This window comes from Stigmatopora argus, chromosome 12, assembly GCF_051989625.1.
Source record: "Stigmatopora argus isolate UIUO_Sarg chromosome 12, RoL_Sarg_1.0, whole genome shotgun sequence".
NCBI classification, from domain to species: Eukaryota; Metazoa; Chordata; class Actinopteri; order Syngnathiformes; family Syngnathidae; genus Stigmatopora; species Stigmatopora argus.
Genome location: NC_135398.1, coordinates 7,024,676 through 7,037,672, shown reverse-complemented (window position 1 = coordinate 7,037,672; position 12,997 = coordinate 7,024,676). Strand labels below are relative to the sequence as shown.

At 39.4% G+C, this 12,997-nt stretch overlaps 1 protein-coding gene across 1 annotated transcript in view; it reads left to right on the top strand.

Moving 5' to 3' along the window:
• The window catches only part of LOC144086209 (receptor-type tyrosine-protein phosphatase S-like), an 82,053-nt gene that overhangs the window by 42,269 nt on the left and 26,787 nt on the right, over nt 1-12,997 (top strand). Inside the window, exons 8-11 of the mRNA XM_077616060.1 lie at nt 3,000-3,110; nt 9,162-9,176; nt 11,183-11,452; nt 12,149-12,528. Coding sequence (XP_077472186.1) covers nt 3,000-3,110; nt 9,162-9,176; nt 11,183-11,452; nt 12,149-12,528 — 776 coding nt within the window. The remainder of the gene's footprint in view (nt 1-2,999; nt 3,111-9,161; nt 9,177-11,182; nt 11,453-12,148; nt 12,529-12,997) is intronic.

Genomic DNA, 12,997 nt, shown 5'->3' with positions numbered 1-12,997 from the left:
AGATTCACTCGCGTATCACTCAGGTACATGATACATTTAGCTCACCTCTCATCGTGGAGCCCAAAATGGAGAAAATAGTATTAAAAAAATAAATTTTCTCCGACAATGGCGCACGTTTAAATACGCACTTTGTCACAAGTGATTTCCTAAAATGTGATTCCCTCTAATGGTACGTAATATATTGACAGAATTGAATGTTCTAACAACCTTTTTTTCCCTACAATGGTTTAGTTGTGTTCAACTCAGTTCATATTTAATATTGTAAAACTGTTTTTTTTCAAACATTCAATGTTTTACACCATTTACCTCAAAACCTAAAAGTATTATAACTTTCCCTCTAAAATCTAAGTGCTAATGCTAAAACCGTGACTTATGAAAATACAGTTTTTCCCCACAGTATTTCTATTTAATCTATTTTTATCGGGAGCGGCGAGCCAAAATGGAATCGACATCTATTGCCGTCAATGGCAGCCATTGAGTTCATGTTGCCCCTCATAGTGGCCCTTGCTGTAAAATCTTTGAGAACATCCAAATGAAATCATGTGTGACTTGAATGCAAATGGAAATGATAGCGAGTGCACTATTAGATTACATTTGTTATGATAGTTATTGTCTCTACACAGCAGCTTTGCACTACATTAAATTTAAAAGGGAAATACAGGCTAAACAGTGTTCATTAAACCAACATTACGCAGCTGTTTTAACTCAGCGTGGCTTACACAGGAATAGTCGCCTGCAAAATTGGACATCGGTGTCTAGTAAGGTATTTTAGGACCGCGACGAAGTTTTAACAAGATATTAACAATGCAAATGTCTTTACAGTAGTTTTGAATGCTTTTAGAAGATGGGAACATCAAAAAAGCAATTTTACTTCAGTTGGAAAAGTGCTCGGAAGAGTTTGTCTGCATTTTGATTTGCTTTAATTGAACTGGGATCATAAATTTTAACAAGACCATTTACCTCCAGCAGATCCCCTCCATAATTAATGAACAACTCTGTGAATCTATCACCATCAGTAGCAACCATTCATTTGGGGGAAAGCTATGCAAAGCTCCCCACATATATTGCTATCTTTTTCTGTCCACTTTTTCTGCTTTGACTGATTCACGCTGTTCTTCTTGGGATTCCGCCCATAACCGCAATGCTTTTATCATCATTTATTTTAAAGGCCCATTCATTTTTAATTGCAAAAACATTTACAATTTGTCTTCCTTTTTTCATTGCATAATTTGGACACAAGTCACAAAATCAAGGCCCCCCCCCCCCAAAAAAAATATATATATATATATATTTTCCCCTTGATTTTGTGACTTGTACAAATTATGCAATGAAAAAAAAGTAAGAAAATTTGTAAATGTTTGTAAATAACATAATATAATGATTATATATATATAGTATATGTGTATATATATATACAGACATACTTATACATATATATACACATATACATATACGTATACGTGTATGTATATATATACTATATATATACTATATATAGTATATATAGTGTATATATACTATATATAGTATATATAGTGTATATATACATATACATTTACATACACATATATATACATTCACATACACACATATATATATATATATTTATATATATATACACCTATATACATATATACATATATACCTATATACTTATATACACATACGCACACGCACTTACACACAGTTTGTAGCATTTCATTGATCCGTCACTCTACGAAGCCATGTTTATCCTTTAGTGCAGCTTGTACACTATAACGTCTTCTATATATTTTCCTACAAAGCGCAGATATATTTAGCCAGCCTGAGGGCTTTAATGTGTCTATAAAATATTGTGTGTGTGTGAGACTTTGGGGGTTTCTTTTGTTCTACACTGAGCATGTTTGTTGTTTGTTGTGTGTGTGTGTGTTTCAAATTGTTATGCCTTTTTTGTCTTTGCTCAGTGCAGTGCACCGCAGTGTAAACCCCAGTTTTGTACTTCCTCCTCAGGGTTCTTGTCAAAGTCAGTTTCGGAAAAGATGAATGTGCCACAGAACGCCGCAAAAAAAAAAAATCACTGCAAGTATTTCAAAAGGCCCGTTAGCAATAGTGGGAATAAAATAGCGGTAAGAATAGAAGACTTTGAAACCAGATGAAGAAAAGAACACCTGACAAATGTTGGGTATAATTTTAGTTTAGGGAGGGAAATTAGGAAGACGATTGAGGAAATAAAAAGGGATGAGTTGAAGAGTATCATTGGGTTCTTGCTCAGGGGTACCGCGAACTGTTAAAAGCAAAAGGAAAACTATTAGAGGCTGTCTTTTGTTTACACAAAATTGGGTACTTATTTTTTTATCTCTTTGCATTTGTATAGAGTCACATTTGGGCTATAGTTTATACATCATTAGTTTCTGTGGCAATATGAACACCAGGACTATATACTAATCCTTTCCTCACTATATTTGACTATAGCTTCATAACAAACAAGGTCTCATGAAAAAAACAATATAGAGTTTAAACATTTAACTGTAACTCAAATGAGCAGATTTTACTGCCGAGTTTTGTGGTCCTTTTAAACACACTGTAATTTATTTTATCTTTACTTTGACAAGAAATGTCATCTTCCAGTTCTATTCCAATGCTAAATACATCTTTTTTTCTCAAAATATTCACTCGTGAGTTAAATTGAGGTCACTCCCGCCCTGCAGCGCTTGCATCAAAAATTTCCCCCCACAATTCAAAACAAAATAAGAACAACACCGTTGCCATATATTTTATTGTACTCCAATCCCTTGGTCCCATACAAAAAAAAATAGATTAAAAAAAACAAAAAACAAAGCAGACTTTGATAGATGCTGAAGCAACAGAAGTGAAAATCCCCCAGGGTCACGACGTACAAGAAATACAAGGAAAAGAACGACAAACAAACGAGGCAAAAGATAGCCAGATGCCAACAGAAACGTCTTGGAAAAATGATTCAACTAAACGTCATTCTTTTTCTTCTTCCTTTTCCTCTGCAGGAGCTCTACAGATCGAGAACAGCGAGGAAACGGACCAAGGAAAGTACGAGTGCGTGGCCACCAATTCTCAAGGGGTGCGCTACTCCTCGCCAGCCAACCTCTACGTGCGAGGTAGGGCCTGAAAACACAACATGCGACACAAACACAACACATACAGAACAAATAGGGTGATAATCAGCGCTCTGGTGCCGTTGCATTGTAAACCAAAGGCGTCTTTTTCCATGACTGTGCTCTTTCAACAAGTACTACTAACCAACCCATTGTCTGCAGTATACGTGTAGATATTGTTTGCTATTCTCTATTTTAAACCGTGGTGACCAACAAACACACCACGGTTTAACTGCATGGAGACGTCACTGTCTATTAAAATGCTTTCTGTATCTGAGGCTATGTGACCTGGGGTGGGCAAATTACGGCCCGGGTACTAAAATAGGGCCCGCTTTGTTCTTTAATCTGGACCCTGAATATTGTACTTTTAAAATACAATAGCATAACAGGCCATTGTATATTTAATATTAAGAGCCACCATAACATTATGTATATTTTTAGAATTAACACAGCACTTAGTGGACCCGAAAAAAATATTTATTTTTCAGACTTTTGTTTTTCGCAGGAAATCTACTTCTAAGTTCATGTTAATTTTACTTAATTTGTACTTTGACAGTGTTTTTTTTGGGGGGGGAGCCAGTATACCTTGCTTTGAAAATCCTAGCTAACTAGATAACCCAAAAATGCTATTATTGGTGAGTTTAATAAAAAAGACATCATTGCACTCTTGGCAAAATTCTAAAATAAATCCCTTATATATATAATGTGAATATATATTAATTTTTTAAATGAATAATTATGAGAAAAATACTAGTTCTTAATTTTTCTTTCACATCAAAGAATAATAATTCAAACATTGATGATCCAAAACTAGAATAAAGTAAGAAAAGTGTGTTTTTTCTGCATTCCTTTTCATTCAGCAACTTTGTTTTTAATCCTCTACCTAGTACAAAATAAAAAATAACCCGCTCACAACTTTTGGATATATCTCTGATGCACAAAACTTTGCCCACCCCTTAATTTAACCATCGAATCAAATTGAATCCTGTTAATATATTGCAATTCCCCTCAAATTTCCAATTTTTGGCACCATTGGGCATCCACATGATCCCAGTTGAACCAATGGTAATGATCGTAGCCTCTGAAATGTCTAAGTGTGATTCTGTGCGGGTGCGTGGGTGCGCGCGTGTGGCTTTGCGCTGGCCATTTTTATTCTCTCTGTGTTTCCTGGTTCTCTCTCCTCCTCACGTCATTGTGTTCCGCATCAACCCCCTTCCATCCCTCAGAGCTTCGAGAAGGTTGGTGTGCTCTCTCTTTTCTTTTGTTACTCCTTTGTTTCAGAAAGCTTCCCTTATTGAAACAGAGAGAAACAATAAAGAAAGAAAGAAAAATCCTCAAAGACCACCGCACTCTAACTATAAAACCGGCTCCCCGATTCAGTTAATTTCCCCAAATCCGTTCCACTGTCTACGACAGCCTAAGCAACCCGATGCATTGACTGCTTGGTGAGGCCTTGTGTGCAGACCCCCTTGGCTTCGCCTTGGCCCCCATCTCCCCCCCCCACCCCACCCCTATACCTCCATCGCTGTTTTTGCATGCTATGGCACTGTTGTCATGCAGACCCAAGAATTGGAATTTTTCAGAAGAGGTGATGTTTGCATGGGAGAGAAAGAGAAGTGAGAAAGAGAAAGGAGCACGACGGGAGCATGACGCACTTTGTCGCCACACCCTTGCTGTGTTCGTTCTCAACTTGTCTCGTCTAGTTTTGTCCCCCCCCACCCCTTTCCCCGTCACATTCCCCCTCCTCCCCCTCTGCTTTTTTGCATCATTGCATTACCCAGTAATTGCATTTGCTCCGATCTTGCACTTGTTGCATCCCTTGGCAACCTCCCACTCCCGGTCACGTGTCGCTTTCGTGGATTCTCCTCTCGCTTCTTAGGCCCGAAGGATTGAAAGCGGGACCATTTCCCAATCCATCTACGCGCGGTGACCCTCACGTTCACTTTTGCCCCGACACCGACATCTTTAGTGCTCTTAATAAGCGAAATTAGATCATTAAATGGCAGGGATTTTAGAGTGATGGGTCATCAACCGACGATGCTACTGCAGCTCCTCATGCGTATTTGGATCGTCCAGTGGATTTCGCTAGCTGAAATTTGAAGCAGTTCACCGGTGTGATTAACGACAAAAATAAAATAAAAAAATCTTTTAGACTTTATGTGAATTTAAAAGAGGAAAATATCACAGTTGAATTGATCTGAACTCATCGTCTGCGCGTCCAATCTATGTAAAGCGGGCGATGGCAGATGAGTTTAATATTGTTGAATATTCACTGTTTTATGCACACTTCGGAAATTCAAATTGCCTTTCATTGCATGTTATTAATAGTCAATCATCCTGTCATCATGTTAATGATTTTGATTAACCATCATTTCAGCGGGTAGGAAACATAAATAGCAAATGTTTGTTTTTAAAAGTAACGATTTTTTTCTCTCGCAAAAATCACAACGTCCAATCACTGACTGGTGAGCTGTATTTACAACACCCAGTATACAGCATGGCAAACAAGCAGTATATTTATTAGATTTTTATAGGGCAAGAAACCATGTGACTTATCCCAGCCAATCATAAAAGAGAGCTGGTGATAGTAATTAAGCAGTAGTAATTAAACAGAGATAAAAATAGTAATGGCGTATTATACTTGTCATAATCCCTGTATGATAACAAATCAGATAAAATGAAATGGGTCAATACTATAAAATATTTCTATTCATTTGCTGTGGTATAAAGATTTATCAATAGATTAAAATACAGAAATAATTCCACTAACAAATGCAGTAAAATAGCAAACTGTGGAGTTAGAATGCATTCACTTTAAATTCTGTAGGACAGCAATTTACATTGAGGTTGAATCAGCAAAATCTAGGTTGCCATTTGTATTTGTTGTTAAAAAAAGATATCATGATAAAATATAACAGATTCTCTGTCGCTTTATTGGAAGACAAGTCGAAAAAGGCAGAACACAGCCTTTTTAGGTTAAGGTAGTCAGTTAGTACTCGATGTATTCCCACTTAAACTTGAACAACAACATGGGGACGTCTCTTAAAACTAAATGGAATGGAACGCATTGCTAATGTCTGTACTGCAGACACTTGCGCTCTAATAGAATCTTCGCCTTCATTAGTTGCTGTTTTTGCTTCAGAACAAAAAAACAAAAACAAGGTGTTTCACTTTTATAAAAAAAAATGTAAACTTGTTTTTATACATCAGCTAAAAATTCGGACAAATAAACCGTTGACGTTACAATAGAAAATAATCTTACAAATGTTTGTTTGCCTTTCCACACCAGTTTTTGGAGTTGGAAAATAAACCTAGAAGTTATGTCTTCATTTTCGTATTTTTAAATAGAAACTGGCGATAGGATGTTAAAAGTGATAGAGGTCAGATAATGACTTTTCCGATAAAATAATAGATTGTCTTATTAGACTCAAATTTGAGGGTTAAGTGATATGATGGATCATTTTAAGGTAAATTGCCCACTATGCCAATTAAATGTGACTGCTTAGACAGAAATCTGTGTTTAAGACAATTTAGGTTGTCAACAAACCATTCATAAACATCTATGCTTGTAAAAATACCCTGAAAATTATTCGTGCTAATGTTAGTAGACAGTCATTCGAGGATAATAAGCACATTTGAAGGTGGAAAAAGGATTAAGTATAGTCCAAAAGTATACAAACAAAATAAATGAATGAGGTACATGAAAGTGATAAACATGGATTAAGTGGGCCCCACAGTGATTGCGAGTCCAAAAGTGCACACAAGCAACTTGGGTTTCGTTCTTCACTCGTCTGGACTGTCGTTATCGCCGCTAAACACTCGGACACGCTTTTGCTGACATTTAGAATCAATCCTATTCGTTCCCATTCTCATGTATTGAGGGGATAAGTTTTGCCTTATTACAGTGACTAATGAAAGTTGTGTCCTTGAGCCAGATGGGATTGCGGCGTGTAAATGCCAGCCCGATGATCGTCCTCAACGGCTCCCCACGTACCGTATAGTATTGAAGTTGCACAGATAGCGCCGTAATCCCCGTGGCTGGGCCTTTAGCCGAGCGGCCCCAGATTCTCCACACAGAGGACATTTACTGAGGTTGGCTCAGCTAATAAAGATGTAACCTCACGTCCCTCTCAAACTATGGATAATGGAGGGGATCACGAGGGCCCGCCTTATTACTTTTATGAGACGGACTCGCCGAGCAAGGGAGGAATGATTCCTTCCGTTAATTTCCACTTGGACATTTGCTGTTTCAGAATACTTTTAGGACCGTTTGCGTGAAAATGACATTTCCAAGCAAGCTAAGCTATGAATTTCCTTCATTGCTTGCTGACTTGCTAGTAGTGTCGCACCCATACCGTTTTTTTGGCTCGCAATACCGATTCCGACGTGGTTTTCGACGATACCGGTATGCATTGGGTTTTTGGGAAAAAAATATATGCCATTTTTGAATTTCTTTTCATACTAAATTGCCTTATTATAATCATTCTTATGATAAGGCACTGTTTAAGGCCCTGTTTAACTCATTGGCATAATGAGACGTCCATCATGGTATCTTGGAAAGGGCAACGAGGGTTTTTTTTTCATGGCGATGTACATTGCTGGCCGCCATCTTGGTTCAGGCAACACAGTGTTGGGAACATATATCTTGAGAAATACATCGCCACGTCTTTTCTTAATACTCCATACCGATTTCGTCATTTCAATGTCGTATCAGTATCGATACTGATACTAATATTGGTGTAGCATGACTTAAAAATACAGCAAGTTCGATTTTACGTTTCCAAACCCTAAAACGGCAAACATCGACGGTGTGTAGTTCGTAAAAGATAGTTGTTCTATCAGGGAAACTATTTTTGTAGCGCACAAGAATCCATCTCAAACATCGTCAGCCAGGATTAAGTGCTTGTGCATTTGTTGTTTAGAAAGATTGACGGTAAACAATCACTTGCCTATCAAGTTGGTGGACAGAATTTTGAGGATGGTATGAATGAATGTTACCGACTGAAAGTTCTGGAACTTTCCGACATAGTTTGTATCAAAGACATCATGTTATTCTTTGTTCCTTATTTGCGATGTTGGAATGATAAGTGTTTTGCTTTTGCAAGTATTATCAGGCCATATTGCACACGTGTTTGGACATTACGCATGCTGAATGTTAGTCGTTGAGTATGTCAATGTGTCGAGAGCATGCTTTGTTGCTGTGTTGAGATGAGACGCTTGCCTAATCGTGTTTGTTTCTAACTGATTTTTGTCTCTGTCTCCTTGCCTTTTGACTTCTCAATCCAATTCTGGCCATCTTCCAGCTTTATTTTCCTCAAAGTTTCCCCCCCAAAAAAGTTTTTGAAATTTATTGATCAGAAGATTTGAATTTAGAGAAATTCTATTTCATTTCGAAATCCGAATAAAAACATGTTGACTTGTATTCAATTGTCTCTAGATTCTTTGAGTAGGGGGGATGTGGCCCACGAAGATTCCAAGTCACCATGTCACTCATTGAGGAGTGGAGGTTAAGACGTGAATTTACCGTCACTCTGTCTTTCATTTTTGTCTCATTATTTCTTTCGGGGGAGTTGAAAAAATGTCAAAATGTGTTTTATCCCAGTGGTGAACGGCTTCCCAATCCCTTTTTGTTTGAGTGGGGGCTTTCCTCCATTTCCCCATTTTCTTTTACTGGTGTGAAAAGATATTTGCTACTCTCTTTCTGGCTTCCCTTTCATTCTCCTTCCATTCTCCAGTATGTCTGTCCATTGATCTCTTGTCTTTTTTGTCAGCCTTTTTCTTTCGTCCTCTTCTTCTGCTTTCTTTTTTTCTCCCCCCCCCCCCCCCCCCCCCCCCCCCCCTTACTTCCGAAGCACCTGCTCTCTGAATGGGCCTGACTCTGGTATAGCTGTGTTTTGAAATACATTCATGTTTTTTCTTCTTCCTCGCTCCTCTTCTCTTTCCCCCGTCCCCCCATCCATCCCCCCGAAACCCCTCTTCTAACCCTCTCTCTATCTCTCCTCTCCCTCTTTTTCTCCTCTCCCAACCGCATTCTGTCCGCACCCCGATGTGTAGGAGCGACAGACACATGTACATAAGTTTATTAACTTATAAACATGCACATACTACCTCACTTTTTTTGCCCGCACTTGTTCTTCTCTCTCCGTTCTGCCTCCGTCATGCTGTCCTCTTCTTTGCTTATTAACATGTCCAATGACCACGGGCACCTTTTTTTTTTTAGAACCCTCTCCTGTCCTCATTTTTTGATTGCACACTGTTCTCCGTTTGAAACTTTGTGTACTGTACAGTATTTGCTTGTTGCAATGTGCCTTTGCCTACATTGCCACGTCATCGCGTGGAAGCGGAGCAGAGCCGTGTTCTCTCTCTCTCTCTCACTTCCAACGCTGTCTTCTCTATTCCTCTACCTGTTTTCCTCCGTGTCTCCTTCCCACGTCCACATTATATCTGTTGTGTTTCTCCACCGTTTTATTCCTCTTGAGTCGCCGAGGCAAGCATAATGACCTTTCGCTTCAGTCTCGCGGTCACTGGCATAGACGGAAGAATTGGGGCACAATTAGTGAATTTATCAATTTAAGGCTTAGGTGTAAAACACTTAAAAACTATCTGGGATTTTATTATTAGGAAATGCAATTTTTTTTTCTCCAGAATAAAATGTACATTTTTTTAGAGAGGTGTTTAGAGGTTTAAAAAATAAAACTAGCTAACCAAAATTGTTTTAATTTGATCAACCCGCTAAATAATTGACAGCAAATTAAAATTCTTTGGTCCCTCGGAGCAAACGAGTTAAAAAAAGATAAATACTATTTTTTTTTCAAGGTCAAAAATATATTGCTCAAAATGCAGGTACCAACATTTTAAACGATGTTATGTTCATGTTTAACATAAGTTATGTTTTCAATTAAATCTATGAATAAATTCGAAGCTATTTGGATATTTTCTGGTAATTTTCCTGCTTAAAACCTGTCAGACATTTGAATTAAATGACCAAAAATAAAGTGGATTAGACCTCTATCGCCATTAAGCAAGTGAACTACAGTAATTCCAGTCCTATGACCATTGGCTTTCCTATCAACAATACTAATAATGATGCCAAAACAAGAAAATTCCTGGTTATAAAACAACAAGAAATGGTTGTAGACAATTATGTTGCTACTAAGGCATAAATACAACACGGCGATCCACAATTGTCGAGGCAAGAACTAGGACAACCTAGTTATCATCACGGTTAAGACTCGTGTGTTGTGCACACGGAAATGTGAAGGCACTCTAATTCAGGTTTTCAGAATCCCATAACAAAGCTCTGTGTAGGCAAAACCTTCAAATTGGAAATGTCTTCCCGTTTAGCCAATTAGGAAAGAATAAATACTTGGATTTCCACATCATATTGCATGAACTCATAAACTTATTCCCATGAGAGGCCAGATGCCATTTGAGAAAAATACAAGTGCCCATGTTCAATTGATTCAGGATCCCAAGAATTCCACACCATTTTGCTTATTCTTTGTTTACAAAAGTCTTGTTGACTGTGCAATGATGAGCTTGGTGTGAAAGAACGGCCACTAAACACCTTTCAAAGATTCAAATCTCCCATTAACTATTAGCAATGCCAAAGAGCAGTTCGATTTTAAAAATCATAACGACTAAATAAAATCTTACATCACAAAGAACGACATTTTTAAACCGAAGAAAGCGATTCTCGACGTCATGCACTTGTTGAAGCGTTACTCAAGAGTTTGTCACGTTGTTATTGTTTGTCAAGGCAGCTCACTCCGGCTGGGTGAGCTCCACAAAATGTGTGTCTTTCTGTTGGATTCATCAGTACCATAAAGTTAATTGGGACTAAACTTGAAATATCCCTTTGTAAAAGAAAGAAAGTTCAAAAAAGCAACCCTGAAGTTCATTCTCCCCCTTCCTGTTACCTCTCTTCTCTTCACTCTCTCTGCATCTTGCTCTGGACCTCTCTCTCTGATTCTCTCCCCCCCTCACCCGACCTCCTCTCTCTCTGCCTTTCTTCTCCCCGACCTCCCCGGACCTCCTGCCCTTTCCTCTCTGCCCCGACTCTCCTCCTTTGCCAGTGCGCCGCGTCCCCCCTCGTTTCTCCATCCTCCCCTCCAACCACGAAATCATGCCGGGAGGGAGCGTCAACATCACCTGCGTGGCGGTGGGCTCCCCCATGCCCTACGTCAAATGGATGGTGGGCAGCGAGGACCTGACCCCCGAGGACGAGATGCCCATCGGTCGCAACGTGCTGGAGCTCACCGGCGTGAGGGAGTCGGCCAACTACACCTGCGTGGCCATGAGTAGTCTGGGTATCATCGAGGCCACGGCTCAGGTCTTGGTCAAGAGTAAGAGATCCGCCGCTGTGGGCGTGGGCTTGCAACCAGGTGGGAATTGATCAAATACATTCTTTAGTACTGGAATTTTCTGCTGATTGCCCATTATGCATTCAATTTGACGGAAACGGGGATGGATTCCAAATTGGACATGTTCCATTGGAGTTATGGCAATTTAGGCAATGAAATAGAAATGTAGAGTCATTTCCATGAAAACATTCATGCGGCACTGTGGAAATCATGGGTAGAATATTCAATTTACGTTTCTTGTTCTTGTCTTCCGCATTTCCAAATGATTACATTCACTGAAAGCCTTGTATTTGTGTACTTGTGTCTTCTAATTGTGTGGCAACTTTGCAGCAAAAAGAAACTTCTCCACAGCTCCTTACCCTTACCAATTAAGAGCCACATTTTTTTTTTCTGCATCAGACAATCTGAAACTTGCAAACACCTCAAATTTTAACACACCTCCGAAAGGCAAACAAAATGAAAAAAGCGTTAAGCAGTAACTCAAACTTTGACAACGCTTTCATTGGATTTCCACTATTTGTTGACGACGACACCTACACTCCAACATTCCCTTAATTTTTGTAGGTTTATTCAAATCATTTCCCTTCGTTTCTAAAAATTCACACCATTTTGCAAGCCCTCCACCGAAATCATCATCCTTACTCAACAGTGTCCTAACCAATCTGGATTTGCTCCTAGCTTTGCCAAAGCCCCCTGGGACTCCCATCGTCACAGAGACCACAGCAACCAGTGTGACCATCACCTGGGACTCTGGTAACCCAGACCCAGTTTCCTACTACATCATCCAGTACCGAGCCAAAGGCCCCGAAAGCAAGTACGAGACGGTGGACAGCATCACCACCACTCGCTACAGCATCGGCGGGCTGTACCCCAACACAGAGTACGAGATCCGCGTGTCGGCCTTCAACAGCATCGGTCAGGGGCCCCCTTCGGTACGAGTGGAGGCCCGGACGGGGGAGCAGGCCCCGGCCAGCCCGCCCCGAAATGTCCAGGCCCACATTATATCACAGAACACCGTCATGGTCCGTTGGGAGGAACCGGAGGAGCCAAATGGGCAGGTAGGAAGCCTTTAAGTCTTTCGGGGAAAAAATGCCACCTGCAAAAAACAAAATCATAATTATTTCCATTAGATCAAAGAAAAGGGCAGTATATGTTTTTAGTATTGTGTTGACAATGATAAATGATCCTTTTCCTTATGTTTAATTAGGACCAGATCTTTTTTTTTCATTCTTTTATCTACCAATTATTTGTATTGCGCACATCCAGAAGCTCACTGGGGAGCAATAAAATGATTGCTTTCAAATTGTAATTACTTTCATCTCACATTAACAGTAGAGATATTTGGTGCCAACTCATAACACAGGGAAAAAAAGATTTATCCCCATCTGAAATTGCATTTGCTTTTACTGAGGACAGACTAACAAGTGTTCAGATTTGCACACAGACTTTAAGGAGATTAAAACATTAAAGCCTTCATAAAATTCCCCACTGGGAGCTGTTTTGCAGCGTTCAGGTTCATGTCCTTAA